Genomic DNA, 12,304 nt, shown 5'->3' with positions numbered 1-12,304 from the left:
CTGGACAGTGGGGACACCCCCACTGACTTTAAATTGATAAGGAAAGGAAGAGTATTTCGCGGGCCAGGTTTCAAAATTTAATAGGAGAAGCGAAAGATCTCTCTCCTTCACGTGGCTACTCCCACCCCACCCATAAGGCTCTGTCCTCTCCTCCACCCTCCCACCCACCCAGAGTCATTCGCCTTCCCCTCCTCTGCGCAGGCAAACAAGATGAGTCATGGAGGTGCCGCCGACGTGAATCTCGGTGACGACAGTCTGCAGGACAACGAAGAAGTGGAGGCCGGAGCTATGATCATGGTGGCCACCGCCGCCGCCCCGAGAGGGGAGATCGTTGTCCAGTTCGACAAGTCCCTGCTAGACTGCACCATCTGCACCACGCCCCTCAAGCCTCCCGTCTTCCTGGTACTGCACAAATGGATCATCTTTGCTTTGCCTCCTTCCTTGCTTGATGCGCCGGTTGCTTGAACAAATCAAGAAAAAATGTTTCTTGTGCAGTGCCAGGAGAAGTACGTGGCGTGCGCCCCCCTGCACCGCGAATGGGAGAAGCACAGGGGGCGCACGCCGCATGCTTCTCCTGGTACTGCACAGGAAACATGGGCACACGCCGTCACCGAGATTCACGTCGGCGGCGCCTCCATGACTCATCTTGTTTGCCGGCGCAGAGGAGGGGAAGGCGAATGACTCTGGGTGGGTGGGAGGATGGGGGAGAGGACAGAGCCTTGGTTCCGAGAATGCGGTGGTTCAGGCGTAGCAAATGGGTGTGCAGAGCTCTTTTGCCTCAAATGTGCCCCTAGTCCTAGCCATGGGTGGGGTGGGAGTAGCCACGTGAAGGAGAGAGAGATCTTTCGCTTCTCCTATTAAATCCCACGAAATACTCTTCCTTTCCTACAGGCCCCAATCATGTGACCAGATTTACAACCTGGTCGCCAACTGCCCTCCATCTCAAGGTATTATCTTCTTGCAATAGAATTAGTTTTTGTTCCTAAACTGAGATTGAGCAGTTCATTGTCCCTCTCTCAATATGTCATATGTTATGTGGCTACTAGAAGGAGGGCGCGAGAGGGCCGGCCGGGGGCTTTATTGCCCACGGCCGGGCAAGAGGGAAGGGATTTTCTTCTTAATTCTTGCTTGATTAGATTGATACATCTCCTCTCTTTATATAGAGAGGTTTACTTGACTCCCAAGCAAGGCTTTACTTGACCCCTAAGCAAGTGACCCTTATCTCTAATTAACCCTAAGACTAACGGGCTATACCGCCAGCCCAGGCCCATTAGGCTCATGACGTACTCTAACACTACACCCCACCTGGACATGCAGCTTGTCCTCGAGCTGCGGCCTAACCAACTTATAACCATGACTCGACGCAAGACAAACCTAACACCTAAAAACAAGCCTTTTTACATCTCGGCTTGTTTTATTACTCTCAACCTGAAATGGACTGGGATGCTTTATTTTGGACCCCTTAACAAAAAGTGGACACCATCCGCACGTCGGACGTGCACGTGTACAACCACCTGGATCCCATGGACACCACCTGGACAAAAGGAGTGCATGTGTATGGTTGTTGGTTTGCACCGCACAGGTAAGAGTGGAGGGCTTGCGATGGAGAATGACGAAGAGGGGTGCGCCCCCCCAACCGCCGATGTCGCAGACTTTGAGGTCGCTGCCCGCGGGGAAAACAGCATGCCCACCGCCCGTGGGGGAAACCGCATGCCCAAGATCCCCGACGCAGCGGACGAGATCGAGGTCCTTTGCGCAGCGAAGGGCAATTTGGAGGAGCGGCAGCTGCAGACCACACATCTCCCGCACACGCCGACGCACTAGGAGGTCGCGCGCAGCAGCCTGCAGCCTCACTGCCGCCAACACGTGGCGGGTAGCGATCCAAGACGAAAGAGGTGACGGCGAGGGCGGGAACCGGACCTGGTGGATCGGGACTCCCGCCAGCGCGGGCGATGCGGGGCCGGAGCTGACTGGCGGTGGCTGCTGCAGCTGCAGCGGCTGCTGCGGCGGCTGCCACTACAGCTAGGGCGGGGCGGTGGTGGCGGTGGATGGCAGCTGCAGCGGCTCGGCGAGCGCGGCGGAGGCCGCCTGGTGCGGCGGCTGCCACGGCGGCGCGGTGGTGGCAATGGGCGGCGCAGCCGGGTGCGGCCCGTAGGACCCGGCCAAGAACATGCGGACCTCCTGGACCGCCTGGGTTAGGTCCCGCAGCGTCCCGGACACCTCCTCCGGGGTGAGGACGGCGGGGGCGGGCGCGACGGAGGAGCCCGGCGCGGGCAGGAGCGGGGCGACGGTCGTGGTGGTCGCCGGAAGCGACGAGGTGACCGACAGCAGGAGAGACGGGTTGGGCGGCGGTGAAGACATGATCGAATCGAAGCTAGCTGATACCAAATTGTTATGGTGCTGCTAGAAGGAGGGTGCGAGAGGGCCGGCCGGGGGCCTTATTGCCCACGGCCGGGCAAGAGGGAAAGGATTTCCTTTTTAATTCTTGCTTGATTAGATTGATTTATATAAAGAGGTTTACTTGACTCCCAGCAAGGCTTTACTTGACCCCTAAGCAAGCGACCCTTATCTCTAATTAACCCTAATACTAACGGGCTATACCGCCAGCCTAGGCCCATTACGTACTCTAAATGTGTATATTGAGAAGCAACTAGAGAGAGCTGTTTTGTTCTCTAAATTATGTGTATACGGACCAGCAACTACAAAAATAGTGGATAGTGTGGATTGGTTACTACTCTGGTCATGGATCGGGGAGTGTGACATTGTGAGTTTTTTATCTGATTGTTTATCAAACCATTGATTGTTAAAGTTCAGAAACAGGCAAGTATTCAGTAGCGCCCTGTAACATTTGGTACAGTGGTAATTGAAAGTTCAGGGGTATTTTATACTTTGCATCTTTTAAATTGCAATGTAGGGCAATAAACCCAAATTCATAAGCCGTTCCAAACATACAATTACAATTACTCACAGTTTATTCTCACTACGTCTTATCTAGAGCTTACGTAGGAAGTTATCTTACGCACAAGCCTAAGTCGTTCCAAACCCACCCTAATCATTCTACCGCGAATATCTTCCTAACTCTATCTTCACCCTTTTGCAGGTGCAGAAATTGAAATACCGAGGTAGCACAGGACTAATAAAAGAGGGAGTTTTATTACACACAAAGAAGAAGAAATGTCCCTTCTCCATGTGATAAACTGTGAGATAACATGAACTCTTTCTTCATCTTTGTTAGCAATTCTTACTTGTGCAATTGACTTCGATATCATGCATGCCATAATTTTGTGTTAAAAATTTTTAGCACCCCAAAATTTACTAATGATCGTAGTAGATCGGTTTCGACACATATACCACTATTAGACGATGATGCTTCTTTTATTGGTGAGTTGACATAAAAACTGGAAACTGCAGGTTACTATATGGTTATATAAAATGTCTTTCTTTTTATTTTGATAGGTTATCTCCATCTCTTATTGCACACTACATATAAAATGTATTGCAATTGTTGTTCATTGTTTGTTCCATTGTATATACCATACCGTCTACATGCTCATTTCCCCCCTCTAAAGACCATCATGTATGCATTAGTGATTGCTTGATGTCCTTTCAGGTGAGAAGATTGATGAAACGAGAGCTGCAGAGCTAATATTATTGGCACATAAACAAACAACTAAAATAAGTGTATACTATGCTTGACAAATGATCCATGGCTTGATAGATGCCTAAGGTATGTAACTACGTAAGTGGAACTAGCTGTGAGTCATGTCTGAAATATTTCTTGTCTTTATGGTGGCATTGTATACATATTCATGTTTCTTGTGCATATTTAGCAAAGTATTCAGCAAAACACTTACACTTCATTCTTGTTTGTCCCGGAATCCTTTATAATTGTGTGCCCAAAGCTATAGTATGCATGATGTTTCTATATATTTATTGTTGTCATTTATCTTTACAATTAGGTATGGTGTGCCTAATAACAAGAAATGAGCAATGTTGAATTCTTGCATGAAAGGTAACAAAAAAAAAGGAGTCATTCTATTGCAGTAGTTGTTCTAATCTAGACATGATAATATGTATTGGAGATTGCTGGCCGTGCTGGTGATTTGGGAGATCAGGCCTGAGCACAACCGTCACGTATTTACCATTCATATTCGCTGCAGAGCTCACATGCATTGCCTTTGAGGAAGCCAGTGTTGTAAGGAGGCTGATGCAAAGCATGTCATTTTTGACAGTAGTCTAGCTTAGTGAACCAACTGCCATTGTGCGTTATCTCTTCTGCTTTTCTTCTGTTCTACAATATTTGTTCCTTCTATCAGTTAAATTATGTTGGGTCATTATACTGTATCCTATATCTCTCTCGGGTCTCATATTCATGTGCATGCAAGACTTCTAGAACTTGTGTATATTCTCTTATGTATGCAATTCTGTATCATGTAATTTTTTTTATATTTTCTTTTTTCATGTAAGCTCTCTTGGCCAATTGTTGTATATATGCCTTATGTATGCGACTTTTTTTGTATTTTTATTTGCCTTCTCTTTTTCATGTAAGATCTTTTGGCCAATTTTTGTGTATACTCTCTTATGCGCGAGATCTACATATAGTATTTTTATTTGTGTTTTATTTTTCATTTAAGTTTTCTTGGCCAATTTCTGATTGTGATGTATTTGTGTGACTATAGCGCACTTAGCAAACTGTTTTAGCAATTATTTTTTATTGGCTGATCACACTTGCAATATTGCACATTTCTATGCTTTAATATAATTATGTGATATGATTGTTTTTTATTCAGATTATGAAAAGTGGTTCGGAATGCTACAACATCACCTTGGTCAATGTCGCATACATGTTCTTATGTAACAATGCATGCGCTCTTGACTATGATTTAAGTATATAATGTTTCACATGTCCGTTTTTTAATTTCGTAGTGTAGCACGGGCATCTTACTAGTATGCCCAAATATGTTCCATGCTAAGGATCTCTTCAGCGATTCATGTTGATCGGTCTGGGTCGGTTATCATGGAACATTTGCTTCTCCTACCATCTAGTCCAGCTCAAATTATGCCGAGTTTGGAGGTTAACCAAGTCTTGGCGGAGGGCTGCTGGTGTCTTTGGTGGATCAGGCACCGGATTACACATAATGAAGCTTCTTCTCCACCACCCTTCTGATGATCGTTCTCTGTCAGAGCAACAGCGAGCAACTTCCAGCGGGCATGGAACTTGATCACGAATGGTCCAGACCTGAGCCAAAATTCATAAAGCTAAATGTTGATGCGGCGTTTCTTGAAGGGGAAGGAGTAGGAACAACAGCAACCATCATAAGGGACGAGCGAGGTAATTTTCTGGCAACACAGTGCAATTATATCCATTATGCTGCTGATGGTAGTGCATAATAGACTGGAATTTGCTTACTCCCTAGGTTTCCATGAGGCGGAGGCGGAATCAGACTCCCTACAAGTGATCACTTTTGTGGAATCAGACTCCGTACAAGTGATCAACTTTTGTAATGGCTAATCAAGATGGTTGGACGCAGCAGCGGCGATCTTTGCAGAAGTTTATAGTGACTGGGAAGAACTCGCTTAGTCTCTTTGCAGAAGTTTATAGTCAACAAGCTTGTGAATGATGTAATGTTGTTTTGGTATTAATAAAGCTTGTGGACGATGTAATACTGTTCTGATATTAATAAAGCTAGCCGTGATGACCTTTCCTAGAAAAAACTGAGAAGCATGGTCCGCAGTTGCACTTGCAACCTAAAAAATATGAAGTTCCCATTTCAACACTTTCCTAGAAACAACAGCGGTACTTGCTTGGTTTCACTTTCAGTACAGAAAAAAATTCAAATTTCATTTCGTTCATCTAAATCAAGAACAAACTCCAGAGAGGAATTTCAGACACGGAATGTAAGGCATGCGCATACAGTAAGGGGGCCACAAGTCCACGGAGAAACCAGACTGCAAAGTGGTTAGGAAGGAAGACACAAATCGCTGGTTCGTCTGTACATTGTTCAAGAGCGCATTCCATTTTGTGAGCACAAAACGTTTACCGTCAGGATGTTCATACAAAGAATTTGCGTATGCTCTGGTCGTGGTTAAAGAGCAAATGATTTCACACTCTCCTGACGCTCTTCCCATACTCTTTCCTGATCTCCCACAGCTGCTCCCCGACCTCCTTCATCGTCGGACGGTCCTCCCGCGTGGGAGCGGCGCACTGGAACGCCAAACTCAGAAGCTTCTCCAGCACCTCCTCGTCCACACGATCTTCCAGCAGCGGGTCCAGTATCTCTCTCATGTTGCCTTCATTGAATTTCTTGAAAGTCTACAGAAAAACACAGTTAAATGGAACACCCTTCATCTCTCTCACGATGGGAACACAAATAAAACGAAACTTCAGCCTACTTTTCCATTGCAAGTGAGTTTTCCTAGAGATCTGCTGCTATGATATTACATATACTACCTCTGTCTGGGTTTATTGGTTCCCTTCGTATTTTGTCCCCAATTTTGACCGTAGATTTGACTAACAAAATATAAACTGTATGTCACAAAACTTATGTTGTCGGATTCATATTCGAAAAAGGTTCCACTGATACTATTTTTCTGGTATATAACTTAATTTTTGGTAGTTAAATCAATGGTAAAAGTTCAACCCAAAATACTAGGACTAATAAACCCATACGGAGGTAGTATATTTTAAACTGAGCACAAAGTTCTGAACAGATAAGATTAGGTCAATAACAGCATGACCTCTCCATAATAGTAATACACCTTTGAGCTTTGACGATTATTCTTCTACTAATATGTCAAAACAGTTATGAAAAATATAATGCTATAAATATTGACTGACATAAATCTATTAACATCATTTACACGTGGTAAGTCTAAATAACACTGTGTATATTGCTGGTCTAATTTTTAAAGGTTGGCTACACATTCCAAAATGGCATTCTAAAGGGAATGATGAGAGTACTAACAAACCAAACTTTATCATTAGTACTCCCTCTGTTGACTTTTATAAGGCGTTGTAGACATTTCAGACAGCGTGCAAAACAGCTCAATTTCAGTTGTCTGAAACTTCCTATAGAAGTGAACGGCGGGAGTAGAACTGATGGCCATGCATCGGAAATGAAAGAAGAAGTCATCTAACATACCCATCTGATAGTAATCCTCTCTTCAGCAGTCCGCTTCAGCTCTACGGGTCGACGGGCAGAAATAATTTCTACAAGAAGTATGCCAAAAGAGAAGACATCACTTTTAGGAGTGAGCTGGTACGTTCTTAGGTACTCAGGGTCCAGGTAGCCAGCAGTTCCTTTCACTTTCGTGGAGATGTGTGTCTTCTCTGTGTCACTAGGGCCACTTCTAGCGAACCCAAAGTCCGACACCTTGGCCCGGTAGCTGTCTGTCAGAAGTATGTTTGATGACTTTACATCGCGATGGATTATTGTCTTCTCTGTTCACATTATAGAAGTTCTCAGTCCCTCAAACATGATTTCCAATAACAAATTTCATTAGAACAAGTTTCGGAGATTGCCATAGCTATAGCTAACAAAAATAACACTGCCACATGCAAAAAAATGCTTAAACTAATTCATTTAATATTATTCACTATGTTCATAATGTTGAATCTAACTTATTTAAGTTGCAGGCATCAATATTCACTGAACAATCATGTAGATTGTCTACCTGCATATAGATGGAGATAAGTGAGTGCATGAGCAACATCAATCGCAATTTCTAGCCGTTGATTAAAATCCAGGGTTCTGCCATGTTGGCCTGCAGAATGAACAAATACATATAAGTAAATAACAGTTGAAGCTAAACCAAACAGCAAGGGCAGGAAAGGCTATTTACCATCAAGATGTTCTCTCAAAGTGCCATTTGGAACATACTCAGTGATAATAATACGCTCATTTCCTTTGTCAGTATAACCCAGTAATCTCACCAAATTCCGGTGGTCAATCTTAGCAAGCAATTCTACTTCATTGCTGAACTCGTCACTAGGACCCGCAAAATGGTCCTGTAATAAATAATAGAACCCATTATGCGTCGCTAGCAGAGAACCAAAGAACTAAAATCACAGTTTCCACCTGAAGAAGTACTCCTAGTAACTGTATAAGTTGTGCTACATTTCATCCAAAAGAAAATCTTAATTGAGCAAATATAATGAACACATACGCAACCAAGACAGTTTGATAAGTATCAATAATAACAGCAAAAGATAAGAAACAATAGCATGTCACTACCTTTTTAGCTCTCTTGACTGCAACAACCTGGCCATCTGACAATACAGCCCTGTAGACAGTCCCAAATCCTCCTTCACCCAATTTAAATGAATGTGAGAAATTCTGAGTCGCCCTGAGAATCTGCTGGACACTTAAGTCAACAGATCCAACTCGAGCAATATGCGGAGACGGTGCGAATCTAGATGGGCTTGGAGGTATTCGGTGTGGAGTTGGTGGGATCTTATCAGATGACGTGCTTACGTCAAAGGATGAAAGAGATTCAACTGTAAAGAAACATTTGATTGTTTAGAGAAGAATGCAACAAAGATTAACAGTGGACACAATGGACAATGCCATAAAACATTGATCCTTCAAGCCATTTAACAGTTGGAGGCGCATTTCAGAACTGAGATAATTCACGCAATATGAATATTCAAATGCTTGCCAAAGTGGTTAGCTCTAAATTTGCAAATACTCTGTTTTGGTCCTTCCAGACAACATTTTAGTCCAAATAAGCGCATTAACTCTGTCAATGATCTGTGTGCAATGAGATGAAAGGACATCTAAATTGAACCAGTAAGATGAGAAATGCATGAGAAGAGCTATATAATAGTGAGCCAACACTACGTGATGAAAGATTATTAAACTTGACATAGGTACAACATTTTATAATCTTAACAGAAATCATTCCCCCATAAGTTCGCACAGCGGGTGTGGAAATGGTATAGCTGACCTACTATGGAAATGGACACACTAGTTGGGAGAAGCTGGGCTGGTATCTAGCAGGTACTCCCTCCGTCCCAAAATAAGTGACTCAACTTTGTACTAGCTTTAGTACAAAGTTAGTATAAAGTCGAGTCACTTATTTTGGGACGGAGGGAGTAGATAAAAAGTTTGCAAATACATACTGTGAATCAACTTTTGATAAACCTAGTATCATAGCTGAACACTAATTTTGACACCTTAACTCCAGCAGATATTAAAGTTGATGGTCCATTTGCCATCTTACCTCGTCTTCACTGATCCTAAGTTGCTGGCATGTGGGGCCATCTGCTCCAATCTCCACTATCTTGTGTGAGCTCTCTTTTTACATGTTATGATCAGGTTTACGGTTTTCTATTTGTGCATTGCCACTTTTCTGAAGTTCAGTCTTATTTTTAGCATCAGATATGTATGAAAATAGACGTTTTACATGATTGGATGTACTATTATCACTTTTGCAGCAACACACAGGCGTTCAGCTAATAACTAAAAGAATGTGTAATTTGAGGGCAGTGGTATGAACATCACCCGATATCAACATCTTTGTAACCAAACCCTCATGCATGCATTATTATTGACCAAGCATACCCAGTATAGTGCTTGAACTAGATGGACTTTCTAAAAACTATTATCCCAAATTAGCCTACTCCAATTTGACTCCAGACAACTAATATTTTGGTGTATTTACTTTTGATCCCACTACAAGGATGACAGTAAGAATTGCTTTTCCCGAATATCAACGGACAATAACACATTTGCTGGAAAAGGAAAAAGGACAATAACACATGATGTATTGACTTACCAGCATTGCGCTGAATGGATGTAGTATTCTGTCTTCTTCCTTCTTTTCTTTCGGCATGAAAACATGGGAGCATGAGACCACAGCATAGGAGAAGCACACCAGGCACAGCCAACAAAGGATCCTCTTTTTTGGAAGAATCATTGGCATCATGTTTATTTTCGTGTAGACCCGTGTTCCCACAAGGGTCATCTTCAGCTTTTGCGCCATTCTCTGACGACTGCTTCAAAAGCCTCCTTGGTATGTTTGGAGCTGAAGTTACTACATTTCATAACAAAGCATGTGTGTAAACAGAACTTAGAAATATACAAGTAACTAGAATACCTAAGAGAAATTAGGTAACGATTTATTTATAGAGAAAATAGGCACTCATTCGAGCTGAAGATGACAAGAATCTGAGTGGTGGGTCTGTACACCCACGGCTCACATTAACGGATATGGTCAGTCTATAGCATAGAATAGAAGTGGCATTCCCATAGAACCGACGTCTACACCAAAACTAAAGAATAATAGTAGGATGCATGAATGCTAGTGTTACACGAAGTACCAACAACAGCTTCGATCAGTAAAAGTCATGTGTTGTAAACAGAATCATACCTCAAAATTCAGATATATATGGTACTTAGGTTGTGTTTGGTATTGTAGTGCATTATGATAATCCTATTTGTCTTGACCAGCTTTTGCCGATTTTATCATTTGTATAACCTGTTTTTCCCTATTGCTGTGCCGATCTTTTCATACTTGATAATAAATTTATAATCTAGGTTCAGCACAGCACAATCCAGCAACCACAATCAAGCATTTCAAGTCGAATACAAAACAGATTCAGGTACAGCAACTAATATTTGGCTAGACTTGACCAGTCACTTTGTCCATTTTCAGTTCAAAAAGTCACTTTGTTCATTACTACTCGGTGCATGCCAGGACATGCACCGGGTCATCAAATGACCAAAGTTCCATATATACTTGCCAATTCAAGCTCTTATACAAACATAAACATATCGAACAAACTGCGGCAAACTGCGGACACAGCTGAAGCTAGAAACCTAGAAGCCACTCACCATAGCTAGATTGACTCCCATCATCGCTGCAGGAGCGCATCCACGCGCCCCTCCAGGATTGCGACCGCTCATCGCAGCTGAGGCAACCACTCCCAAAGTAGGACCGGAGCCTGTCGCAGCCTTGAGCACGGTCCTTCACCAAAACCCCATTGATGGACAGATTTTGACGGCCATCAGAGGTCTCCAAGATGGAAACTTGTTCATCTCCACAGGTCCATGAAAGGGTTGGCTCGGACCCGGAAGCCAAAGCCAGAGACGAGCAGAGAAGGAAGAGCAGAAGAGCCAGAGGAGACATCGACACAGCGAACTGGACCGTAAAATTCACAAGTATCTCATCCCCGAGACGAGCATATACCGCTTAAAAATGGGGATACAAGAGTGGTCGCATCCCCCTTCTCCTCCAACTCAACAAGGACAACTTTATTTGCCTCCAAGAAGACGAAATGAAGTCAAGGCTATAACTCGTGAGCAAGGGGACACAACTACAAGTGAATCGGGCTACTCCGCGGCGGATGAACTAGACGCCAAGAAAGGGCAACAAATCAAGGAAGACCTAGGAGTAGAAAACCTTGACCGAATTGGAGCGAGCGCCCCAGCACAACAACAAGACAAGCAAATCTAATCTGGGTTGAGCAGGAAGCAGAACGCCGACTGATCTGGCTACTTTACCACTCGAGGATCGGGGCTGTGGGGATCAATCGAGCGAGCGACTGGGTGTTGCTCAGATCGGGAGAAAGGAAGGATAGAAGGAAAGTGCGGAGCAGTTGGGGGGCAGACGGAAAAGAAGAAAGGAAATATCTTTGCAGCTCCCTACTCAGCTGAGCTGAAGCGAAGCCCGAAGAAGGTGGGAAGAGTTGGAGGGTCAAGGCAGAGACTGGAGAGGCGGGGTGGGGTGGGAACCGGCGGCGCCGGTAACTTCCGGGTGGCAACGTCACCGGAGGTGGCAGGTGCGGACCGGGGTGTGAAACTTCTAGCAGGTGGCAGCGTCACTGACTGGGCCGGGTTGCTCAGCTTTCTTTTCTAGATTTGCCCAGCTGTATTGGTACGAACTTCATTTGCCTCCACCTCTCTTCACCCTCCTCTCCACTTCGACTCTTTTTTGTTACACTCTTCCTTACCGTATGGGTTGAGTATACTGCATAATGTTAATTATTTCTTTTTACGAAGCGGAAGATTCTTAGTATAATCAATAACATATGATCATCAGCAAGAAGGTGTTTGTTTTGCTAATTTAATCCCGTTTTCCCGATTACATTGGCACCGCAAAAGTCGGTTCATGTGTTTGATTGCACTAGACCGTAAACGAATACAGTGTAAATGAGTATCAAGTCAGTTTTCACTTGATTACGCCCATCCCCACCGCAACCTGATTGCGTTACTGGAACACTCCCTCCCTTAATCCCATCCACCTCCCCTGATCCTATCCGACAGATTTCCTTTGTCACCTAAAAAACCTCTAGCCGCGGATC

The 12,304-nt window shown here is 44.0% G+C and overlaps 1 protein-coding gene across 1 annotated transcript; it reads right to left on the bottom strand.

The window, feature by feature from the left end:
- Nucleotides 1-5,960: 5,960 nt before the first annotated feature.
- LOC123120728 (calmodulin-binding receptor-like cytoplasmic kinase 3) lies at nt 5,961-11,783 on the bottom strand. The gene is made up of 7 exons (XM_044540719.1): nt 10,836-11,783; nt 9,778-10,035; nt 8,235-8,497; nt 7,843-8,008; nt 7,675-7,764; nt 7,143-7,441; nt 5,961-6,313 (listed from the first exon to the last, which is right to left on the bottom strand). Exons 1-7 carry the CDS (start codon nt 11,128-11,130, stop codon nt 6,104-6,106), a joined length of 1,581 nt encoding a protein of 526 aa, XP_044396654.1. The 5' UTR covers nt 11,131-11,783; the 3' UTR covers nt 5,961-6,103.
- Nucleotides 11,784-12,304: the final 521 nt, after the last annotated feature.

The sequence above is a fragment of the Triticum aestivum genome, chromosome 5D (genome assembly GCF_018294505.1).
Source record: "Triticum aestivum cultivar Chinese Spring chromosome 5D, IWGSC CS RefSeq v2.1, whole genome shotgun sequence".
In the NCBI taxonomy this organism is placed as follows: Eukaryota; Viridiplantae; Streptophyta; class Magnoliopsida; order Poales; family Poaceae; genus Triticum; species Triticum aestivum.
This window is presented reverse-complemented; position numbering and strand designations above follow the sequence as displayed.

Coding starts and splice junctions, on each gene's coding strand:
- LOC123120728 (XM_044540719.1), bottom strand. CDS start 11,130: ATGTCTCCTCTGGCTCTTCTGCTCTTCCTTCTCTGCTCGTCTCTGGCT. Junction 8,498..9,777: donor ATCCATTCAGCGCAATGCTG/GTAAGTCAATAC, acceptor GTTTCTTTACAG/TTGAATCTCTTTCATCCTTT. Junction 7,442..7,674: donor TTATCTCCATCTATATGCAG/GTAGACAATCTA, acceptor TAATGTGAACAG/AGAAGACAATAATCCATCGC.